The sequence below is a fragment of the Dromiciops gliroides genome, chromosome 3 (assembly GCF_019393635.1).
Source record: "Dromiciops gliroides isolate mDroGli1 chromosome 3, mDroGli1.pri, whole genome shotgun sequence".
NCBI lineage: Eukaryota > Metazoa > Chordata > Mammalia > Microbiotheria > Microbiotheriidae > Dromiciops > Dromiciops gliroides.
The window spans coordinates 10,436,524-10,460,799 of record NC_057863.1 but is presented as its reverse complement, the minus strand read 5'-3'; the positions used below and the strand labels follow the sequence as shown (position 1 = coordinate 10,460,799).

The window sequence follows — 24,276 nt, the reverse complement described above, 5'->3', positions numbered from 1 at the left end:
GCTAAACTGGGTCTTCACCTCCATGTGCCTTTGGACCCTGTTCTGAGCCAGCCTAACTGACCGAGGGCGGGGGGAGGATTCATTCCTCATGAATGCCACGTGAGGGCCCTTTGCTCCGTGGGGAAGGGGGGTGTGCGTTAGACTTGGAGTCAAGAAGACCTGAGTCCAGATTCTTCCTTCGAGTCTTATCAGCTGTGTGACCCTGCCCAAGTCCCTTCCCCCCCAGTCTCAATTTCCTCATCTGTAAAATGGGGGTAATAGGATCACCTCCCTCACAGGGGTGTTGTGAGGATCAAATGAGGTACTATGTGCAAAGCAAACTTAGCCATGATGTTAGTTCTAGCCTTCTCTAAAAAGTCTAATCGGGTCTATGGGCTGGTAGTTAAGGGAAGTGTGCGAGTGGGGTGCGTGAGCTGTTAGTGTTTCTAGAATCCTGAGGGGAGGAGCACATGCCCCTCTGAGGACCCCCCGTCTATGCTGGGGAGCCCCAGATGAAGGCCTCTTTAGGGCCTCAAGGTGTGACTGCAGCCGTGTAACAGAGGGACCATTGGGCAGGAGGTCAACTGATCCTGCTGCTTTAGCTACCACTCACTAGCCAGGGGCTACTGACAAGCTTCCTGACCTCTGTGGGCCACAGCATCCTCACTTCTAGAAGTCAGGGCTTCCTTCCCCTGTTCTCTGATATGCAGTGAGATAATGACGTCTGGAGGTTCTGTGGCGGGGCAGATGTGGTTTAAAATTTATTTGTATTAATAATAAACTGTTTTGACACATCAGTCACTTTGCAATCATACCCCACCCCATAGCTGAGACTCTTCCCATAAAAACTGTAAAGCAAAACCACATTTGCTGGTGTGACAATGACACCTTACACCATGTAACTAGCAGAGAGGAAGAATATGTGATCAGTAACTGAGTAGTTTGGAACCACCATTTTCCATGATATTTGACCTCAGTTTTGTGGCCTTTGAGGGCTGTTCTCACTTAGTATAATAATCATACGCTATTTACAATACTGAATAATAGGGGGCAGCTAGGTGGCACAGTGGATAAAGCACCAGCCCTGGATTCAGTAGAACTTGAGTTCAAATCCAGCCTCAGATACTTCACACTTACTAGCTGTGTGACCCTGGCCAAGTCACTTAACCCTCATTGCCCCACCAAAAAACAAAAACAAAAACAAAAACAAAATAAATAAATACTGCATGATAGATGGCATATTGTGTAGGATATAACATACCCTATTATAACAGAATGTCGCAGTGTCCCAGAGAACAGCAAGCTAGGCTTTGTTTTTCTTACTGGCTCTGCTTTCTTCGCTCTGCCTTGCTTCCTTCCAGTTTTCCCAAGTTTCTCTGCACTCTTCATGTTTGGTGTAACTTGGATGACAATATTCCATTAAATGCCTTTTCATTCATTCAACTATTTCCCAACTGTTGGAAGCTTGATTTGTTTCCACTATTTTGCTCCCACAACTAAGGCTGCTATGAGTGTTTTGGTCTTGGTGGGTAATTTTTTTCCATTGCTTACCTCCTTGGGACATACCCCTAAGAGTGAGATTCCTTGGGTTGAGAGAGTATTAAAGCTTGGTCGCTTCTTTCATGTCATTCCCAACTGTTTTCCAGAACGCTTGGACTTCTTCTCTAGCAGTAAATTAGGATGTCTTCATAATAATAATAACAACAACTAACATTTATGTAGCATTTGCTCTGTGCCAACCAATATGCTAAATCCTCCAAATAACCTGGGAGGTGGGTGCTGCTATTACCCCCATTTTGCAGATGAGGTAACTGAAGCAAAGAGTGGTTAAGTGACTTGCCTAGGAAGTGCCTGAGGCAGATTTGAACTCAAGTCCTGACTTCAGTCCTGGTGCTCTGTTCCACTGAGCCACCTCGCTGCTTCCGTGGTCCTGAGTCCCTCCAACAGTGAATTTCCTAACTTTCTCCACTTTGCCAAATTGCTGTGAATGAAGAGAAAGCTCTGAGGTGTTTTAATTCACATTTCTTTCATGGGATTTTTGAATCCTTGTTTGTCTCATTGTCGATAGTTTTAATTTCCTCTTTGGAAAACTGTTCCTATCCTTTGGTCACTTTGGCGAATGGCTCTTTAACAGTTTTAGTAATTCAGCACACACACACGTTATTAGGCACTTACTGCATGCCAAGGGCTGGGGACTCAAAAGTCAGAATGCGGGCACATGACTCGACACAAACCACATTTATGCAGAAGAAATGTGAGGCACGTTTTGGAGGGAGGCTGTTGAAGTGGGGAATCACGGGGTATGGGCTTGAGTGGAGTGTTGAAGAAAGTGAGGGGTCCTAAGAGATGGTGGTAAGGAGGGAGAGTGTTCAAGGCCTGGCAGACAGACAACCCTGCAGAAGTGTGGCCATGAGAGATGGGGTGTTATTTGTCAGGATATGTCCTTCCCTTGTGGATCATAGAGTGTGAGAAGGATGGCAGCCTGTAATCAAGCCAGAGAGGCAGGCTGAAACCAGGCTGTGGGGTCTTTGAGCGTCCAACACAGAGCTTGGCACCTGATCCTACAGACAGTGGGGAGGCCGGGAATGCCATGGCTGGACTTGGGCTTGCGGAGCATAGATTGGAGTGGAGGGAGACTTGAGGCTTGGAGACCAGTTAGAAGGTCATTGCGGTCATCCAGGAGAGAGGAGAGACGGGCCTAAGTGAGGGCCTTGGCTTTGTGAGTAGGGAGGGGTAGAAGCGATGGATCCCACGGCTAACTGGATTGGGGAGGGAGAGTGAGGAGTCAAGGACAGTGCTAACTGTAATCTTGGTATGGGAAGAAGGGCCATGCCCTTGTCAGAAATAGGCGAGCTTGGAAAGGAGGTCGATCTGGGGGGGAGAAAGAGTTTTGTCTTGGCTATGTTGGGTCTGATGTGCCTGTGGAAAAGCACATGGAGAGGTGCCTGACCATAGCTCTGACAGATGCTGGGGCAGGATGAATGGATTTGAGAAAAGTCATCTGCACAGAGGTGAGATTAAACCCAGAGGAGACAAAGTCACCAAAGGAGAGTGTCAAGAGAAGAGTAGAGGCACCAGGACAGAGCTCTGGCAGACACCCCAGGCAGAGGGCAAAGAGTTTCCTGCAGGAGGGCGGTCCACTGTGAGTCTGAGGAGAGGCCAACAGCCCTGTCTGGCAATTCAGAGGGCATCGGTAGCGTTGGAGAGAGCAGCTTCAGCTGGCCCACCTGGGGCACTCTCACTGTATGAGTGAATGGAAGGAGAGGAAGAGGAGGTGGCAGGGGAAGACAGATCTTTTGATTAGTCTGGCTGTGAAAGGAGAGGCAGAGGGCAGTAACTTGAAGAGATGGTACGGCCTCATGAGGACTTTTGTTCAGGACTGGGGAGAGTTGGGAGTATTTGAAGGCAGGGAATTTAGTGTTAGGATTAGGAACTGGAAGATCAAAAATAGATGGACAGAGAGGGATGGAGGTAGCATGAGGGAGAGGGGAGAGAGAGAGAGAGAGAGAGAGAGAGAGAGAGAGAGAGAGAGAGAGAGAGAGAGAGAGAGAGAGAGAGAGAGAGAGGAAGGATAGAGAGAAGGAGAAAGAGCAAAGAGCAAGAGAGAGGAAGAGAGAAGAGAGAAAAAGGAGGAACAAAAGGAGAGAAGGAGGGAGAGAGAGAGGGAATGGAGGGGAAGGGAAGGAAGAAAGAAGAAAGAGAGAGGTGGGGGAGGATGAGAAGATGATTGTGGGAGTAATCTACTGGAGCAGATGGGAGGGGATGGAATGAATGGTCCGCAGGGAGTAGCTTGGTGAGAACAGCCACCTCCCCATTAGAAACCATCATACGGATTTGAATTTATTCCTCACACATTTGAGATGTCAGAGATATTTGATTCAAAGATGTTTTGGGGCAAGCTGTACTTTTTCTCCTTTTTCTATTTTTTTGTTTATGCAAAATCTCATAAATTTGATATAATTGAAATTATGCATCTTTTAAAATCTCCCCTAACCCATGCGTGGGATACATAAAATGCAACCCCCTCCTTTTAAAGCCCTTCACAATCTGCCCCCAACATATCTTTCCAGACTCATTGGATATTATTTGTCCCTCCCTCATTCTGTGATCTAACCAAACTGGCCTCCTCTCTGTTCTTCACACACAACCCCCCATCTCCCACCTCCAGGCCTTTGCATCACTTGCCTCTCCTGCCTAGAATGTTCTCCCTCCTTCCTTTGAGACACAGCTCCTATATAAAGGCTCTCCCAACTAATGCTTTCCCTCTCAAATGATCTTGTATTTATTTGCTCTTTATTTGTTGTGTTTATTCTCTATATACTTATACGTGAACTGGTGATCTCTCCCATTAGAATGCAAACTCCTTGTGAGTAGGGGCTGTGATTTGTCGTATTTATAGTCTCAATACTAGCACAGCTCCTGGCTCAGAGTAGTTATTTAGAGGTTGGTTGACTCATAAACTGTTGCATTTTCTCCTTGTATTTGGCTGTGAAATTCTTAACTTTCCATTCTCTTCTAATTGGTTTAATGGTGCGGTGTCCTAATACAGTTTGATAATTTATCCATCTGGAATTTACTGAGGCATGTAGTATAAAAGGCTGGTCTAACTCAATTTGCCACCCCACTGCCTTCAGGTTTTCACCATGGTTGGTGTTGATGGAGTCCTGGGGAGATGTTTATGAACGAGATCTCTTGAGGGCCCCCTCAAGCCACATGGAACAGGGAGCCACCTGTTCTGCCTGGTCTGTGCCTGGCTTTGATTCTGACCTGGGCTTGTTCTTCTTTCTAGTGGAACTCCCTGCTCCTCAGAAGCTGCTGGCCCGGCTCCTGGTGAGTAGGCCGACCCTGCTGGGGAAATGCTGCTGCTGCTGACTAGGTGTGGTGAGCCCAGGCTCATCCCTGCCATGCCTCCAGTGCCCAGAAGAGAGGGGGCCCACCTGACTTTATGACAGGAAATGCTCCTTGGGGGTGGCTGGGCCTGAAGAGGGTCCAGGGAGAATCCCAAGACCCAGACCTCCCTGGAAGAGGAGTGTGCTGAGCTCAGTGGCCTTCCCAAATGCCCCCGGCTTGTGTGGAGTGGACACGGCTGCCCATTTTTGTGTTCAGAGAGGGAGGGAGGTGAAGTAGGTTGCGTCTAAGGACAGGTGCCTTCTGGGGAGAGACTGCATCCGTGACTCAGAGCTGTGACTTCTGTGTCTGTCCCTGGGCCCTTGCTCTGTTCCCCCCCCCATCCTGGCTCCTGTTTCATGCTGCGCCCCACCTTGTTATCCTACCTAATGTCCTGAGAGGAGCTGCAGCCTGACTCTAGCCCTCAGACTTCAGGCTGAGCTCCTCCCCACCCGTAGGTGCTTCTCTCAGCCCCTTACAAGGGGGAGGGCCGTGGCGTGGCCATGCTCCAACTGCTTAAGACCCTGCACCAGAATATTGCCCCTGCCATGGCGGACCTATGGGAAGTTGAGATTCCTGCCCTGATTCAGTACCTGGAAGGTAAGGCACCTGGGAGGTGGGTTTGTCCATTGGTGAGCAGCCTCAGGTGTCCTCCAGGCAGGTCCTGCATGCAGCTGGTGCTTAATGGATGACTTTGCCTTATCCAGTAAACATTGGTTAAGTGCTTCTTATGTGCCATGCACACAGTGGGTGCTAAGTAAATGCTTGTTGGCTTGACAAAAGCCTATGCGAAACATAAAGCAAACAAATAGAGGTGATTGGGGGAGCAGCACTGGAAGCCAGAGGGTCCAGGAGAGGCCTCATGGACTGAACTGTGTAGGAAACGAGGGCGTGTTAAAGGGTGGAGGTAAGGCAGGAGGGCATGTCAGGCATGTGGCACAACCTAGGCAAAGGCATGGAGACTAGGAATGGAAGAATGGCAAGAAGACCAAGTTAGCTCAGGTACCTGAAGGGGATGAATAGAGAGTGAGATGCGTGAGTGAATCATGCATTAAGTGCTCACCCCACGCTGAGAGCTGGGGGGTGGGGATTTGGACAGCCTTGCTCTCTGCCCCCCCCCATTCTAATGTGGGGGGGAGACAGCCAGTAGATGGAAAGGGCCTGGGGTCCTTAGGGGACAGTGGAAAGGCAGAGGTAGTGGTGTATCTACTGTCATTTGTGGAGAGACAGTTTGTATGGGACCCTGGAGGTACTGGGAGCCACAGGGGAGGATGGATTGGAGCAAGGTGGGAGAGCCCGGAGGGGGTGGGGATGCTCCCAGTGAGCAGCCCGCCCTTCACTGCTACTGAAAGTGTCTGTGCATACACGTGGCTCTAACTGCCTCATTTATCTGGGATTCCCCGAGCTTAGGCCCTGCTTCTAACAGGAGGAGCGGCTGCTCACCCAAGCTCCCTCACCTCTCTGAGCCCTCTCTGCTCGATGGTCACCCAGGGGACCTTCACCCAGCTCTGCTTCATGGAGCCTCAGTTTCCCCATCTGTAAAGTGGGGTGTCCTACCTTCCTCACGGGGAGGCTCCTTCCAGGTCACTCCAGAAGCATCAGCGGCTGCCCTTGTCATGCCCCTCCCCTCTGACCGTGTCCTCATCACCATCTCCTCATTCTCCTCCTGTCTTCTGTGCACTATTCATGTGCATGTTCTCTCCCCCTTGGAGGGCAGGGACTGTCTCACTTCTGCCCTTGTACCCCCTTGCACACAGCAGGTGCTTAATTAATACTCCCTGGGAGAGGGCAGGTGCTCACACTGCCCCTTGTCCCACTCTTTCTGCAGAGCACACACAGTATACCTGGAACCAAAAGACCTGGGAAGACAAGCTGATTCAGGTACTTGGGGTGGGGGGGAGAGGCGGTGGAATGTTGGTGTGGGTTGGGGGGTGTCTGGAGCCAGAAGGAGCCTCAGAGCCCAGCCCCTCCACTTTACAGATGAGGAAACTGAGGGTCATACAGAGTCACGATCTGAACCCAGGACCTCTGCCTGCAGAGCTCTTTCCTGTGTCAGGCTGCCCATCCAGGATGCCCTGCAGCCCTGGGCTGTTAACACCTTCCTTGTGGGGTACAGTGGATGATCTGAGGGGGGATAGGAAAGCAAGCCCCTTCTGCCCCAGGCCATGTGGTGGAGTGGACATATAGTCAAGAGAGTCCTGGGTTCAAATCCTGCGCCCACTCTACCTTTCTGAGGCTCGTTTTCCTTGTCTTTGAGGAGATGAGAATAATCTCTGGGAGCAGGTCTGACCCAGGGCTGTTGTGAGGCCCCAATGGCAGTGCCCATTAAGGGCTTTGCAGGCCTAAAGTCATCAGGGAAGTGTCGAGAACTCATATCTTCTTTATTGTGATGGTGGTTGTGGTTGTAATGACTGAGAGGAAGGATGGTGTCCTGGGTGGAGTCTGGGAAACCCGGCGCGCCATTGGCTCCAGTGGATGGATGGGGTGGTGTTGGAGGAGCTGGGTTCACATTTGGGTTCTGACAGCAGCTCTGTGACCTGGCTCTAGATGACCTCTGAGCCCTTTCTTCTATGCGCCTACATCCTGGGCTGCTGATGGAAGGGCATTGGTGGAGGAAAATCCCATGCTGGGCCTTCCCTTGACTGATGAAATCACTGTCCTGGATGTCAGCAAAGCTACTGTGTCCTAAGGATAACTAGGGGTGATCCTCTTCCCTCTCCCCAATCCCTGGCCACCAGCTAGACCAGCAGGGTTATCCGTCTTGTTTGTAGTTTCTAAGAAACTCCCTCAAGAGAACCCAGGGAACCACGTGGAGCCTGCGCCTGAGCCGGGAGCTGAACCACCAGATCGTCAGCTACGAGAGCCCCTCGGTGGAGAAGGTGGGTCCTCCGCTAGGGAGCCCCTCCATGCCCTGTGAAGGCAGCGGAGGCAGCAAAGAGTGGGCTCTCTGGTCTTGGATCTTCTCCGGGGCTGGGGGCCAGGAGCTGTCCAGGTGGTGTGTGACTTTGGGCAAGCCATTCGTTTCCCTAGGCCTCAGTCTTCTCTTCTGTAAAACGAGGGCATCGGGCTCCACGATGGCTGAAGTTCTGTTTGGCCCCGAGAGTCTCCATCCCCATGAAAGAGGCCCTGGTAACAAGTTGGGACAATGGTGACCCACAGGGGGGGGCCCATCTACGGAGAATGGAGGCCCAAGGGGACCTTTCCCTCCGGAGAGGCTCCCGGATAACTGCGTGACCTGACGCGAGGCCCTCGCTGGGCCTCACGGGGATCATAGCAACCACTTCTAGGGTCCCTGAGCTCCAGCCTGAAGGGGCAGAGAAAACATTGCGTTTGACTCCCTCATTTTACAGACAGAGAAACAGAGGTGCATTGAGGTCATGTGTGGTGGTCACAGGTGAGATTTGGACTCAGGCCCTGAGCCTCCAAGTCCCCCGGCCCACCCTGCCTTCCCTGAGATGTTGAGACCCTCCTGTGAGATATTGATTTAAAACTTTTAAGTGAACAAGCTTTGATGTCCTCTCCCTCCCACACTGAAAAAGATGAAACTCTTGGAACAGACCAGAAGAGTCAGCAAAGCCAGTGTCCTCATGGAGCGCGACCCAGACAGGATGTCCCATTCAGCACCCTGGGTCCCCTGCCTCCGTCGGGCATGGTCAGTCCTCGGGAATAGGTCACAAGGAGTTTTCCTCACCTCCAGGCTCTCTGGAAACGTCCGCTAGCATTGTTGGGGGGCAGAGCGCTGACCCCGGGCTTGGAGGCCTGGCTCTTGGGCCTGGCGCTCTGAGCAGGCCTCAGTTTCCCATCTTTAAAATGTGGGACTTGTCCTTGGTGCCCACCCTAATGGCCTTTGGATCGAGTCTCCTGGGAAGACGAGACTCTGGGCTGGAGCCTTTGGGAGTGGGGGGAGGACGTGAGAGCCTTAGGGCTGCCTTCCTCCTCTGGGCCTCCTTCTAGGCCTTCCTCTACCGGGCGCTGGGCTTCACACTGGCCGCAGGGCAGGAAGCTGACAAGGTAGAGACCCAGCTCATGGAGCTGCTGCACAAGACCGATTATGGCAACGATTTTGACCGTGAGGTGAGGCCCCGCCCGACTGCCCCCATCTCAAAGCTGCCCTGTGTCTCTTGGCTGTCCTCGTCTGAGTCCGGGCACCACCTGTTAGAAAGGACGTGGGTGTGCCGGAGGGGGCTGGGCACAGACGCCCAGACAGGGAAGGCCCTCGGGTTGGGGCCTCATCAGGCCAGTGGAGGGAATGGGCACGTGCAGCCTGGAGAAGAGGGAGCCGGGCCGGGCAGGCGGGCATGAGAACTGCCTTCAGGCAGGACTGGGATGGATGGGTAAACGCTGAAGAGACACGTTTGGACTTGATATCTGGAAAAAGCTCCCTAACAGGGTGAGCCCTCCCACAGCGGCCCAGGCTGCTTCAGGAGGCGATAGCTTCTTCCTGGGGGAGATCCTCAGGCCCAGGCTGAATGAGCCCTTGAGCAGGGTGGTTCTTCTGGGGCCTGTGAACTTGTTAAAAACTGGGTCGATAACTGTATTTCAGTAAGATTAGCTCCCTTAGCAATCCCATGTGTCTTATGTTGTGCATTTAAAACGTGGTTAGGAAAGAGGGGCGTACATGGGCTTCCACAGGCTGACAGCCCAAGGGGTCTGTGATGCACCAAGGGGGAAGATCCCCTGACTTCAGAGCGTGCTGTAGGGGGTGCTCCAGGCCAAAGATAGGTGGGACTCATGGGCCACTTGAGGGTTCTCTGATTCCTCGGGGCAGCTGGGAATCTGCTTGCCTTAGGGGCTCAGTCCAGCAGTGACCCCTGGGCCCCAACAGCAAGAGGGCCAGGCCCTACCAACCAGGCCAGGGGTGAGTAGCCCGGGTTCTTCCTGCTCTGTTCTTCCTCCATCTTTCTCGTCCTCGTCCCCCTTTCCAGGGAGCCATTCTTTGCCTGGGACTCTGCGCCAGGGGTCAAGTGGTCACTGTGCTTCACGTGCTCCAAGAGTTTGAAGAGAAAATCCAAGAGACAGAGGACTCCTGGCACATCAGTGCTTGGAGGGTGAGGACCCCGGGTGGGAGGAGGGCAGACTCCAGAATCAATGTGCCCATGGACCTGTGGTAATTGGGAGCCTAGTCAGAAGCCGGAGGGAGGGTCTGTCTGGAAGGTGACCCTTCCAGCCCCCTCCCATGGAACTTGAAGCCCTGCCTGCGGGCATCAGGGAGGCTCCCCCACCCCTACCCCCTATGTCAAGCTAGCAGTGAGTCAAGCCATCAATTCAATTCAATACAAGCATTAATTGAGCACTAGCTGTATGCTGGTGCTGGAAAAGATAAAAAGTGGCCTTCAGCCTCAAGGAGTTGTTCTGTATCCTACTGGGGGGAGGCCATAAAGAGTCCCAGGTTTACCGTTGGGAGGGACTGTAGGGCTCATCTGGTCTGCCAGCTGCTAAGGAAGATGCTATCTGGAGAAGTCTCGGGGTCCCACGTCCCCATGGTCCCACAAGCAGGCAATAACAAAGTGGGATTTGCACCCAGGCCCTCCTGTTCCACCCAGGCTCTTCCTACTGAGCCACACTGATTCTCATGGACATGAAAAGCAAAGGCAAACCAGCTGTGAAGTGCATGACTTTGTTGTATCAGTAGCCAGGGGCTGGGGTGGGGGTCAGGGTCTCCTGTACCCTTGAGCGGAGCCTGAAGAGAGCCAGGATCTCTGAGGGCCAGGGTGTCCCCTTTCAGAGTGACCACCCCTGGAGGAGGGAGGTGGTGAAGAGTGCCCTCATGGTGATGTACAGCAGTGTGGCTGCCCACTGCCACCCCAGGATGCTGCTGTCCCGTGTGGAGAAGGACATCACCAAGAAGATCCTGCATCACTATGCCACCAGCTGCCAGGTGAGCTGGAGGCTCAGGGCAGTGAGGGCGGCTGCAGCCGAGCCCTGTGAGGCTGGGGGCCCTGTGAGGCTGGGGGCCCTGTGAGGCTGGGGGCCTTGTGAGGCTGGGGGCCCTGTGAGGCTGGGGGCCCTGTGAGGCTGAGGGCCCTGTGAGGCTGGAGCCCTGTGAGGCTGGGGGCCCTGTGAGGCTGGGGGCCCTGGGGCTGGAGCCCTGTGAGGCTGGGGGCCCTGTGAGGCTGGGGGCCCTGTGAGGCTGGAGGCCTGTGAGGCTGGGGGCCCTGTGAGGCTGGAACCCTGTGAGGCTGGGGGCCCTGTGAGGCTGGAGCCCTGTGAGGCTGGAGCCCTGTGAGGCTGGGGGCCCTGTGAGGCTGGGGGCCCTGTGAGGCTGGGGGCCCTGTGAGGCTGGAGCCCTGTGAGGCTGGGGGCCCTGTGAGGCTGGGGGCCCTGTGAGGCTGGGGGCCCTGTGAGGCTGGAGCCCTGTGAGGCTGGGGGCCCTGTGAGGCTGGGGGCCCTGTGAGGCTGGAGCCCTGTGAGGCTGGAGCCCTGTGAGGCTGGAGCCCTGGGGCTGGCTCACGTCCTCTGGGAGGAGGCAGGCTGGTGGGGGGTCTCCCCTGTCTCCCAAGTGGCCCCTGAAGCTTCCTGTATTCTAAAGACCAGCCGGGGCCCTGGGATGGGAGGCCCTCTGCTCTTCCGTCACGACACGGCTTCCTTTCTTCTCTTGGGCTGCGGTTCCCGCTCATCGCGCGGCCACAGGATGTCTCTCTGAAGCTGGCCTTTGTCCAGAGTGTCATCCAGATCTGTCTGGCCATCCAGGCCTTGGGCAAGGTAGACTTTGACTACACCTACAAAGCAGAGCTCACAGCTAACCTCATGGTGAGCTCGATGCGGGTTGTGCCTGACTGGGGCGGGGGCCTGGAAGGTGTTCCTGGGCTTGCCTGGGCCTGGCCATTGGACAGCCTGGCTGCAGTGGGTAGGGAGGATTCCATCTTTAGAGCCCCCAGATTCCTCTCAAGGCCCCTTCGAGAGCAGGAATTGGGGCACTGGGCTCCCTGATGAGAGGTACCCCGAGGCCCCAGGAGTAGTGGAGGGGCGTGTGTGTGTGTGTGTGTGTGTGTGTGTGTGTGTGTGTGTGTGTGTGAAAGAGACAGAGACAGAGAGAACAGAGAACAGTCAAGAGTGAGACTGAGAATAGGACTGAGGGGGGCAGGGTGAAGACCTAGCTCTAACCCCGCTTTTTCCTCATCAGACTGGGGGGTGGGGTTCTGTACTGCAGGGGGGACTTAGGGTGGAGTCTGTGACCTTATTTAAACAGTTTTGGTTATTGTGCTTCGATATAGCTGGTTTCCTTTGTATTGTATTTTCTTTTGTGCATGTAAGACCCTCAGGCCTCCCCGGGCCAGAGCAGGGGGCTGGGGCCTGCTCTGGGATTGGCAGGGCAGGGGGCCTATGTACAGTCTCAGAGGGGAGGGGGTGGGTGACCTCGGGAAAGCAAACTGGGTTAGCTCTCACTCTAAGGCACCAGGCAGAGAGTCCATTTAATCTGGAGAGACCCTGCTCCACAATGGTTAGAGCTATGGACCTGGCGTCAGATGACGGGCTTTAAATCCCCCCTCCTCGGATGCTCATTCTGGATAGGGATTGTTTCAGTCTTTGTACTTGGCCTCACCAGCACTGAGCAGAGGGATCGGCATACAGGAGGTGCCAAATAAATGCTTATTGGTTAATTGTGTGTCTGTGGACAGAGCATTCAACTCCCTAAGCCTCAGTGTCCAGGTCTGTAACGTGGGGATAACACCCGGGCCTGCCTTAGGGGATTTCATCCTTAGGGGATTTCATCGGGGCTCAAATGAGATGGTGCAGGTCCAGCTCTTCACACACCTCGGTGGCCACGCCCGCTCACTGTCTTCTCGCTCTTCTCACCTTCCTCCTTTGTCTGGGGCAGGTGATCCTCAAGATGGAGCCGCTGGACTCCCTGGTGTCTCCTGTGCGCTGCCTGACGATGACGGCGCTCTGGCACCTCAGGTAGGCCGGGGCTGTGCTCCGGGGCCCATCTCATGGATCAGCCCTCGGAACCGCCTTCCCACGGCCGGCATCACTCACCGTCTGGGGGCAGAGTTCTGAGAAACCGTGCCTGGGGGATTGGTCCTCAGGGAGGAGGCAGGAGGCAGGAGGCAGGAGGCAGGAGGCAGGAGACCAGGAAGCAGGAGGCAGGAGACCAGGAAGCAGGAGACAAGGAGGCAGGAGGCAGGAGACCAGGAGGCAGGAAGCAGGAGGCAGGAGGCAGGAAGCAGGAGGCAGGAGGCAGGAGGCAGGAGGCAGGAGGCAGGAGGCAGGAGACAAGGAGGCTGGTCACCATATTTACAAGCCAGGCACATAGGAGCAGGAGCAGACACGGCCTGGCCTGTCAGTCTCCCTGGGAAGATGAGGCAGGGGCATGTGGAAAGGGGACCCGCCGAGGCTGCTGGCGCCCCTCTCCATGCCTCCTGCTCACCTTCATTAGGTGTGAGAACTTAATTAGGTGGCCTCCCAGGTTCGATAGCCCCATTCCCTGCTACGCACAGCTGGGCCTCGAAGCTCAGCCGACTCCCTCCTTTGTCCCTGATTATCTTTGAAACCTGGTGCAAGCCCCTTCCCTCTTGGGCCTCGTCACCTCCATCTGTAAAGTGGGAAGGTTGGGCTAGATGATGGTGAAGGTCTCTTCTTGTGAGGAGCCCCGGGGGCCTGCAAGCTTTTGTCCCTTGGAGAAGCATTCTGAGAAAGGTCCGTGTGCCTGACTCTAGGGGCACCCCTGCCTCTCCTGGGCTTGCCTTGTATGTGTCTGGACTGGTCCAGGGGCTCACAAAACACGAGGATGACGCAGACACTGCCGCGTAACAGGCAAATTGATTCCCTGGAAACTACCATCCTTTCTTATAATGAACAAATAGGGCTCCCTACATTTAATAGACAGGCACACAGCCTCTCCCGCTAAAGTTCAAAGGAGTGAAGGGGTGTGTGTGTGTGTGAGAGAGAGAGAGTAAGTGTGAAAGTGTGAGCGTGAGTGTGTGTATAAGCATGTGAATGCATGTGTGAATGTGTGTGTGAGTGAGTGTATGTGGCAGTATGTGTGTGTGTGTGTGTGTGTGACTGTGAGCTCGTGAGTGAGTATGAGTGTGTTTGGGGGGGCATTACTGTGTACCATGGTGTCCAGGGAAGCCTGAGGGTCTTAGAAATGACAGCCAGCCTTCTTCTGATGGGCTCAGCCTCCTTACTTCTCACCCAGCTCAGCTCACTGCCAGGCCTTCACCTCCTGCCCCCCCCCCCCCCCCCCCCCCCCCCCCCCGTGATCTCCTCCTCCCCTGGAGGAAGGAAGGTCTTCAAGGGGAGGGACTGGCCGGTTTGTTTACATTCAAAACCCCAGCTCTTAGCCAAGGGCCTGTCACTGGCAAGTCCTTGATCAATGTGATAGAGCCTTGATCACTCACTCATTCTGTCTTCTATCTATCCATCCATCCATCCACCCACCCACCTATCTATCTATCTATCAGTATGCCTATCATCTTTATTATCTGTCTCTGCCTGACTGTCTAGCTATCTCACCCCATCTATCCATGAATCCATTTGTCTATATTTCCTTCCACCTCTCTCTCTCTCTCTCTCTCTCTCTCTCTCTCTCTCTCTCTCTCTCTCATTCCTCCTCCCTTCCTTCCATCCCTCCCTAGTGACCATTCCTTAGGCGTTTACTATGTCCAAAACCTTGACCTGCCCCTGTGTCTCAGGCCGACCAACACATACATACAATAGGGAAGGCCAGCTTGGCTCCCTGGGAGAGGGCAGCCCGTTAGGAGAGGCCGGGAGGCGGCTGGGAGAGTGAGGAGTGCCCTGAATGGGAAGCCAGAGACAGAACCAGAGACTTTCGCCGGGAAATCACTGCGAAGGCTCACGAGTCGGGCTCCTCATTTTGCAGGACAGGAGGCTGGGGGCGCAGCTGGGCTGCGTCTCGGGCAGGGTCCGGGGCACCAGCAGCTGTGGGGCTGGTCTCGCCCACTGGCCAGGTGACCTGATGGAGATCTCAGGGCCTCTGCAGCTCCAGAACCAGGGACTGCCTTGGCTGCTCTTCTTTCCTTCTGGCTCCAACCTTCTAGAAGGTTGGTGCTCAAGGACAGGGACGGCTCCCTTCTGGTCTCCAGTCAGGCAGGCATTTGTGAAGGAGGGGGCGGCTTCAGTCAATGGAGGGGGGCTCTGGGGTCTCTCTGCGATTGTGCCGGGCACTCTGCCAAGTGTTGGTCATGAGAAGGCAGAGACTGCTCCCTGCCCACCAGGAGATCCCCAGCTCCTGGCTCGCACACAGTAGGTGTTCAGAAATGTTTGCTGAATTACACTGAATCGAGGGCTCGCTCTCACCCTGAGATGGGAAGTTGGATGAGGTGACCCTGTCCCAGGGCGGGGCTCCTGCTGGGCCCACATCGAACCCCTCCCTGTCCCTTCCTCTCCCCAGCAAATTGAGGCCTCCTTTCACCCTTGAGGAAAACCACGAACTGATGGACAGGAGCGTCCAGTGTGTGTTTCCTCTCCCTCCTCCAGAAGAGGACAGTGAACAGGTCAAGGTGAGCCAAGGCCTCTTTGTGCTGATCGAGGTCCTGAAGCTGCCATCCCCACTCCCCTTTGCTCCTTCACACCCAGGTACACTGCCTCAGGTCTAGGCTATGCCGGGTCCCTTGACCTGGAACCAGACCCACCTGAGACCTAGAGGAAGGGTGAGGAGCTATTGCCCAGACTGTGGCCATTGCTGGCCTTGTGACTGGCCCCTAGGGGCCTCTGTGCCTGAGACCAACCTTCCCAGAAAAGCTCGGGGCTCAGGCATGTGGGGGAAGCCACAAGATGTCGGGAGCCTCCAGGTGCCCTGGCCTGCCATGGGGAGAGCCCACACCCCGCTCCAAGTCACAGGAGGAGGGCAGGATCAGGCTCTCAGGTACCAGGTGCCACACCAGAGATGCTCTTCTGGGCTCTCCTACAGGCAGCCTGAGCGGAAGGCCCTGCTGACCACCTCCCTCTGCGTCCCAGGTCATGTCAGTGCGGGGGGAGCCTGGCTCCGGCCTCCTCCAGCCTCCTCTATGACCCATCATACCAAGAACGACCTCTTGCTAGTGTTTCAGGCTTCAGAAGCTGCAGCTGGTCTCAGTTCACGGGTCATGGACCGAGAGTCATCTCAGCCCTTCATCCTACCGATGAGGAGACTGAGGTCCCTCGAATTCCCATGGCTCCCCCGGGAGCGTGGGGCGACAGCTTCCCTCCAAGTTCCCCTGTCGTCCTTGCCCCCAGCATCAGACCCAACAAGGGGCCCTGATGCCACGTCATCCCCTCTTACCCACAGATGTTGTATGAGAACTCCATGAGTGCCCTGATGAGGCTGATGCAGAGCCTTCTGGAAAGAGAGCTGGACCCCAAGGGCCTCCAAGAGACGTTCCATGTGAGTTGTCCTGCCCATCCCCCAGAGCCCCCTTCTCCGAAGTCACCCCGGGGGCACAAGTGGGCATCCTGGATCGGGGCCTCTCTGTTCTGGCGTGGCAGGGCCCTGCGTGGCTGAGGGCATGGTGACTGTCCAGGCTCAGAGCGGGCCCTTCCCCTGTGAAGGTTGTCCAGCTGCTACTTCGGGGAAAGAGCATCCGTACTTCCCGTGTCCCTCGTGCGATCATCCTTTTTCTGGGCTGTGTTCTCCCCTCCCTCTGCCCTCCCCCAACAGCTCCTTGAGAAATGGCTACATTCAGAGAAGGACTGGGAGCGAGAGAGAGCGGTCATGCTGAGCCTTCATCTCCTGCAGGTCTACAGGGAGGGCGTCACCATCCTGGTGAGTGTGGGAGCCCTCCTTGGGACCAGGCAAGCCCACAGCCTTGGCCTCTGGCTCAGCCCCACGACTGAGCCCCCATTGGGGTGGCGCTGAGGCATGATCATGTATGAGCTCACAGGCTCGTCTCCCCCTCCATCACTTTTATTTTCACTCTTTCCTCCTCAGTCTCCCTCACCCCCACTGAACAAGGAGAGCAAATCAAACCTTGATAACAAACATTCCCTCCCTGGCCATGAGGCATGCCTCATTCCACCCCCCCCCCCACCCAGTTCCTCACCTCTCTGTCCGGGGTGGGGGCACGCTCTGCATTGGGCCAGAGCTGTCCAGTTCCTTTTCGCCCTCCTGTTTCCCTTGCCCCACTAGGCATCTGGCCATCCACGCTCTCCCATTTCCTCTGAACCTCTCTCTTTTATTCAGTCCTTGTGATACGTGGGGAGGCTGGCCCCCTTGGTTCCCAGGTTTGGGGTAGTTCACACCTGTGTGGCATATTCCGAGGTTTGCCAAGCTCTGAACACATTGATGGGTGCATGGTGGCTTCTCACACAACACTGGGAGGTAGAAGCTAATATTAAACCCTTTCTGCAGCTGAGGAAGCTGCAACGGGCTAAGTGGCTCATCCTGGGTCACATAGTAAGCCCAAGGCAGGATTCCACCTCAGGTCTTCCTGACTCCACACTTTATACCACCTAGGTCCGAGCTTCTCAGCCCAAGGTTGCTTAGGAAGACAAACTTTTTGGGGGGGGGGCAGGGCAATAAGGGTTAAGTGACTTGCCCAGGGTCACACAGCTAGTAAGTGTCAAGTGTCTGAGGCTGGATTTGAACTCAGGTCCTCCTGAATCCAGAGCCAGTGCTTTATCTACAGAGAGAGACAGAGAGACATACACAGAGACAGAGAGACACACACAGAGACAGAGAGACACACACACACACACACTGATTCTAATCAGTCCAGCCATCTGTCCTTGCTTTAAAAAACAGATACCCTTGAAATCTGGCCAGTTTGGCACTCTGATTGGACTCCTGGCTCCACATACCTGTGACTCCCAAGTGAGGACCCGGCAGTGCACTATCGATGTCATCTGCTGCCTTTTAGACCTCCAGGGTAAGAAGACAAGAAACCAGCCCACTTCTCCTTTGCTCAGCTTGAGGTGGGGGAGAGTGGCAATTTGAAGGATTGTTGGGTGTTGGCCTTGCCCTCTGGGAGCTTACACTCTCACTGAGGAGAGAAAGCAAAGACACATGGAAAGCGAAAGGACTTCACTTTTTCCCCTCTCATTTCCCCCTCAATTACATGTACATTTTTTACATTAATTTTCTAAAATTCTGAGTCCAAAGTCTCTCTCTCCTTCCCTTTAGAAGGCAAGCAATTTGAGAAATAGTTATACGTATGCAAAAACATTTCAGTATTAGTCCTGTTGTGAAAGAAAGCAGAGACCAAAAACACCAGAGAGAGAGAGAGAGAGAGAGACAGAGAGAGAGACAGAGACAGAGAGACAGAGAGAGAGAAACAGAGAGAGAGAGACAGAGAGAGAGACAGAGACAGAGAGACAGAGACAGAGAGAGAGACAGAGAGAGAGAGAGAGAGAGACAGAGACAGAGAGAGACAGAGAGAGAGAGACAGAGAGAGAGAGAGAGAGAGAGAGAGAGAGAGAAATAGTATGCTTTGATTTCAGTTCCGATTCCATCAGTTCTTTCTCTGCAGGTATCTAACCTACTCCATCATGAGACCTTTGGACTGTCTTAAGACAGCTCAGTCATTCACAGCTGATCATTAGACATTATTGTTGTCACTGGGCACAATGTTCTCCTGGTTTTTCTCATTTCACTTTGCATCAGCTCACACAAGTCCTTCCAGGTCTTTCTGAGAGCCGCCTGCTGGTCATTTCTTAGAGCACAAGAATACTCCATCACCATCATAGACCACGACTTCTTCAGCCATTCCCCAGGTGATGGCATCCCCTCCTTGTCCAATTCTTTGCCAATAGAAAAGAGCTGCTATAAATTCTTTGGTACAAACAGTTCCTTTTCCTTTTTCTTTTTAATCTCCTTGGGATGCAGACCTACTAGTGGAATTACTGAGTCAAAGGGTCGGCACCCTTCTGGCATGGTTCCAAATTGCTCTCAATAAGGATGGAATCAGTTCACAACTCCAGGGACAATATTAGTGTCTTCATTTCCCCACATGTTCTCTATCATTTGTCTGAGATAGGTGTAAAGTGGTAGCTCAGAGTAGTTTTAATTGGCATTTTTCAAATCAATAGGGATCTAGAGCACTTTTTCACGTGACTATAGATAGCTTTGAATTCTTCTTCTGAAAATTGCCTGTTCATTTTTGATCATTTATCAATTGGGGAATGACTTGTGTTCTTTTAAATTTGACTCAGTTCTCTATATATTTGAGAGATGAGGCCTTTATCAGAGAAACTGGCTGTAAAAATGTCCCCCAGTTTCCTGCTTTCCTTCTAATCTTGGCTGCACTGGTTTTGTTTGTGCAAAACCTTTTAAATCCAAGGTCATCAAAATTATCCATTTTATATCCTGTAATGCTCCTTCTTGTTTGGTCACATCCATAGATCTGACAGGTGAAATATTCCAACTTTCCCTAATTTGCTTCTGATATGACCCTTTATGTCTAACTCATGCACCCATTTTGACCTTATCTTGGTGGTTGGTGTGTGTGAGATGCTGCTCAATGCCTAGTTTTGCCAAATGCTTCTAATGGACTTTGCAAAGACAATGAACAATATTAGAGTTCAGAGGTGGGAATTCTCACCAAGGGCAGCAATGGTGAAGCAAGGCTGTTGGGAAGGTGAGAATTAACCTCTATGTTCCTTTAAACTCCTTGGCCAGTTATTGTTGCCTCAATTAAGCCAATCAGTCAGTCAGTCAACTTGCTATGTGGCCCTGCCCTGTGCTAGGTCCAGCTGGTAGAAAGAAGAAAATAGGAATCAGTCTCTGCCCTCCATGAGTTTATATTTCACCTGGTGGTGGGGGATACCACAGGTAAGTATATGCTGATAGTCTGAGGAGCAGGGAGAGCCCACGGACCCTTCAGGGGAGCAGGAACAGCATTAGCAGAGTCTCTTAGGGTCTGGGCTTCCAGGAGGGGAAGTCCCCAAACTCAGAAGCTGATGTACCCAGCTCTGGGAAGCTGGGGGGGGCACTCGCAGACGTCCTGGACATGGTTCTCGGCCCTCTTTTGGGGGGTGGCCAGGGCACAGATGTCGCCTGGCTTAGCATCTTCCTCGTCCTTTCAAACTGCAGCCCGGCCCTGGTCCATACAGGACACGGTGACGGAGAAGCTGCTCCTGGACATCAAAGACGAGCTGAAGACGACCGACGGGGAGAAGATTTACGCCCTGTCCTCCAGGGTGGCCAAGGTGACTGAGGCGGGGCCTGAGCTTGGCCTGGGGCGGCGCGTGGGGGGCCGGGGAGGTCCCTGACGGTCGCCCGCTCACAGGTCATCAGCAAGGACGTGCGGTGGGAAGAGCTCCTCATCCTTCTCCAGAGCGCCTGCGAGAGCCTGGGGGCCACCAACCTGGCCCACGACAAGGCCGCCGTCACCTGGCTCAGCACCGTCCTCAGGCTGCGGGGGCACGAGCTGGAAGACAAGGTAGGGCGGCCGGGCGGCGCCGGCGGGGCGGGGCGGGGCGTGCGGGAGCTGGAGGCCTTCCCTAGCCCACGCCTCCGCCATCCCCAGGTGCCCGAGATCTTGAGCACCATCTTGGCACACCTGCCCTCCGTGCTGCACCCAGACGTGCGGCGCCCCCTGGTGGAAGCCGTCCTCTTGCTGGCTCACTCCTACCAGGAGACAGTCATCACTTCCCTGCTGAGGCAGCCGCTGCCTCTGGACAGGTAGGCGCACACGGCCCTCCCCGCAGCGCCTGCTCTCCTTGTCCCCTCCCCCAACCACACATTTTGATCAGGAACAGCAGAAGCCGGCGCACACACAACCTTAGGGATCGGGCGACGGTCCCCCCGAAGGAAATGGATGGCGCATCTTAGCAGCAGGGCGCTGTGTGGGAGGGCGGGCCAGCGTCCTCTGACACATCCAGACTGTGGGACCCTGGGCCAGTCTCTGTTCCCAAGGCCCCGAGAAGGGGCCGGCCTGCGTTGCGGGAGGGAGTCCCCAGTGAGACCAGAGGTGCAGTCCCCAGACCCCAAACCAAACCCAAATCACGCCCACACAGAGATTTAGTCCTTCCAAATCCCCCTCAGGGGTCTTTGTGGCTCACATGATGTAAGCCATACCTCAGACCGACAAAGATTTAACTAGAAGGGATCTTAGTGGTCATTGAGAGAGCAGGAAGCTGAGTCCCCTGGGGATGAAACGACTTGCCCAAGGTCACACTACTAGTAAGAAGCAGAAGGGGACTCACCGAATCATCACAGACATTGGCCTTGGAAGGGAGAGTTTAGAGTACTGACCCAAGGCCTGGGCCTGGACTGGGGACGGTGCACAGTAAGCCCCGCCCAAGGGGAGGTCCTGTCTCCAACAGTCAGGTTGGTTATTTCATGTCGATTCATCTTATCTCATCTGCTGTGTATGGAAGACCTACTGTGTGCAGAGCACTCTGCTAGTCACTAGAGGAGATTGATACCCAGCTTAGTTAAGATGTGGCTCGGGCCCACTTAGAACTGGAGGCTGGGGAAGGGTGAGACAGAGAGAACCACCCTGCACGATATTACCCGAGGGGCGCTTTAGATCATGGCAAAGTTGTAGGAGAGGGCCAGGGGGAAGGCCTTTACTCGCTGGGAGGATCAGGGAGAGCTTCCGGGAGGAGGAGCCATCTGGGCTGGACTTTCGAAATCTGTCAAGCCATGAAGGGGAGAGAGGAGGGCACCGACTGAGGAATGGCAGAGATGGGAGGAGGGGAACCCGCTATGTGCTGGCATAGGATCTCATTTGATCCTCAATAACCCTGGAAGGTAGTTGAGGAAACTGAGGCAGGCAGGTTAAAGTGACCCAGAGTCACACAGTCAGTAAGTGTCTGAGGCTGAATTTGAACTCAGGTCTTCCTGACTCCAGGTCCAGCGCTCTCTGAGCTATGGCCCCACCTAGTTGGGAGAACACAGTGTGAGTGTGTGTTTGTGGGGTCCAGTTTGGATCAGAGAGTGAGTCGTGGGGAGCGACGTGAGATCAAGCTGGCAGAGGCCTTTAATGCCAGGCAGAACTCACCTGGGGAGTGACGGGTAGCCACTGATGGTTCCATGATAGCAACATCACCGAGCTGTGGGAAGCGCTGGCAGAAGATTCTACCTTGGCTCGGAAGATCCTCCATGCCCTGATGGCGAGAATACAGGCCAAGAAAGCGCCCAGGAGCAGCCCCACCTCCAAGAAGGACATCTGGCGCCTGGCTGCTGTGGACCCCATCACGGTGAGTGGGCCAGGGCTGGGGGCTGGGAGCCACCCAGCCAGTGTGTGTGTGTGTGGGGGGGCGGGGGCCACCCAGCCAGTGTGTGTGTGTGTGTGTGTTTGTATGTGGGGGCGGATGCGCGTGGGGTGGGAGCCAGACGCGGGGCGCTTCCCTCCCTTCCCTTCCTCAGGCGGTGTGTGCCCTCCACAAGATGACCATGGCGCTGGACAGCGGGGAGAAGCTGCAGGACATCTTTCCCGAGCTGTCCTGCACGGTCCTCCAGGAACTGAGCAGCAGCGCCGGGCTCTGGCAGAGCTCTCTGGTCCCAGACAATTGGGCTGTGATCCAGACTGGAAACCTGCAGAACAAGATTACGCCCCGCAGGTACCACCCCCTGGCCCAGGCTACCAGCCTTGGGTGGAGAGGCCTTTCATTGGCGTCTTCGACCCAAGTCTGGTCCATGACAAGTGTGGGCAGCTCCTCCCCTGGGGGCTCCCGCCAAGAGCAAGACGTTCTGCCCTTCATCAGGCTGTCAGGCGATCAGTCAGTCAGCCAGTCAGCCAGCCAGCCGGTCAGTCAGTCAGTCAGTCAGCCAGTCAGCCAGCCAGCCAGCCAGTCAGTCAGTCAGTCAGTCAGTCAGTCAGTCAGTCAGTCAGTCAGTCAGTCAGTCAGCCAGCCAGTCAGCCAGCCAGTCAGCCAGTCAGTCAGTCAGCCATCCAGTCAGCCAGTCAGCCAGTCAGCCAGTCAGTCAGTCAGTCAGGCTGTCAGTCAGGCATTCAGTCAGTCAGGCATTCAGTCAGTCAGTCAGGCAGGCAGGCATTCAGTCAGTCAGGCTGTCAGTCAGGCATTCAGTCAGTCAGTCAGGCATTCAGTCAGTCAGCCAGTCAGGCAGTCAGTCAGGCATTCAGTCAGGCAGGCAGGCAGGCAGGCAGGCAGGCAGGCAGTCAGTCAGGCATTCAGTCAGGAAGGCTGTCAGTCAGGCATTCAGTCAGTCAGGCAGTCAGTCAGTCAGTCAGGCAGGCAGGCAGGCAGGCAGACAGTCAGCAGGTTCTAAAAAGTACCTAGTGTCTGAGGCGATTTGGTCTTTGTAAAGACCAAAGCGAGCCGGCTGAGGGGAGGGACTGCAGGTGCTGGTATAAGCATGAAGAAGGTGGTTTGGGGGCCTGAGAGGAGGGGCGTGGCCTCCCCAGGTGCCGGCATCGAGCCGAGTTGAGAGGGAGCAGGGAAAGCTAGGCCGGCGCATGAGGAGGCACCAGGGGGTGGGGGTCGCCGTCGGGGCGGGGTGCCCCGTGGGAGCGGGGTGCCGCGGAGGGTTGTGACACGGTTGGAAAGGGCTTCGAGGCAGGCAGAGGAGGGGCGCGGGTGTGGGGTCGAGGCTGGAGCCAGGGAGACCAGCTCGCTGCGAGGTGTGACTAGGGAGGAGAGGTCGTGGAGGCAGGACGGGACCGGGAAGGGAGGCTCACTACCTCTCCTATTTGGACAGACTGCCGCCTTCCCGGATCTGAAGGGATGTCCTGTGCAAAAACTCCCTGGGATGACTCTGGCCCCTTAAGGCTCGTCATGGGCTCTCCTTGGGACAACTGGGAGAGGTGGGGGGACCGAGTCGTCCTGTCCCCCCTTCACAGAGGGCGAGAGGAAGGCTTGGGGGGTGAGGGATATGCCTGAGTCAGAGCCGGAAGGGGCCTCAGAGGCTAAAGAGTCCGCCCCGCCATTTACAGATGAGAAAACCGAGGCCCGTAAGTGATGGAGCTCCTGGTTCCCAAGGGCCTTGGGGGCTTCCCCCTGCCCAGCACCAGAGAATAGAACCGGGGCCGGGCGGACGCAGGGATCAGATCAGGGCTCAGTGCGAGGAAGCTATTTCTAAACACTGGGAGAGGTGGTTCAATGGCCCGGGAAAGTAGTGAGCTCCCTGTCGCTCTGCGTATTCCGGGAGCAGCTGCAGCAGGGACAGCACTGAGTGAGAGGCTGGGCCGGATGATCTCTCAGGACCCTCCCCCTCTAACGCGCAGCGGTTCTCACTCCAGCCCTAACCCCCATGGCTCCCTCCTGCCTTCAGGAACAGATCCACACTGCTCTGCTTGGCATTCAAAGCCCTTCATCCCCTGGCCCCTCCTCCCTCTCCAGTCTCAGACCTTCCTCCCCATCGCATGCTCTTCCATCGAGGGGCCGGCCTCCTGGCTGTCCAATGAGCAAGACCCCCCACCTCTGGGCTCCCTCCTCTGCTCTGCTCTGGCCACTGGGCTCCCTGGCCTCCTGTAAGTCCCAGCTGAAGCCTTCCCTCCCTTAATCATGTCCCACTTGTCCTGGGGGCGCTGGCTCCCTGTCTCCCCGTTAGATTGTGAGCCCCCT

At 55.1% G+C, this 24,276-nt stretch overlaps 1 protein-coding gene across 1 annotated transcript in view; it reads left to right on the top strand.

Moving 5' to 3' along the window:
* The window catches only part of MROH2A (maestro heat like repeat family member 2A), a 55,462-nt gene that overhangs the window by 21,794 nt on the left and 9,392 nt on the right, over positions 1-24,276 (top strand). Inside the window, exons 15-33 of the mRNA XM_043993305.1 lie at positions 4,769-4,809; positions 5,325-5,466; positions 6,695-6,747; positions 7,638-7,745; positions 8,821-8,940; positions 9,792-9,914; positions 10,592-10,744; positions 11,497-11,616; positions 12,686-12,765; positions 15,221-15,329; positions 16,097-16,192; positions 16,466-16,570; positions 17,549-17,670; positions 19,830-19,950; positions 20,031-20,183; positions 20,271-20,425; positions 21,789-21,948; positions 22,118-22,474; positions 24,052-24,182. Coding sequence (XP_043849240.1) covers positions 4,769-4,809; positions 5,325-5,466; positions 6,695-6,747; positions 7,638-7,745; positions 8,821-8,940; positions 9,792-9,914; positions 10,592-10,744; positions 11,497-11,616; positions 12,686-12,765; positions 15,221-15,329; positions 16,097-16,192; positions 16,466-16,570; positions 17,549-17,670; positions 19,830-19,950; positions 20,031-20,183; positions 20,271-20,425; positions 21,789-21,948; positions 22,118-22,474; positions 24,052-24,182 — 2,449 coding nt within the window. The remainder of the gene's footprint in view (positions 1-4,768; positions 4,810-5,324; positions 5,467-6,694; positions 6,748-7,637; positions 7,746-8,820; positions 8,941-9,791; positions 9,915-10,591; positions 10,745-11,496; positions 11,617-12,685; positions 12,766-15,220; positions 15,330-16,096; positions 16,193-16,465; positions 16,571-17,548; positions 17,671-19,829; positions 19,951-20,030; positions 20,184-20,270; positions 20,426-21,788; positions 21,949-22,117; positions 22,475-24,051; positions 24,183-24,276) is intronic.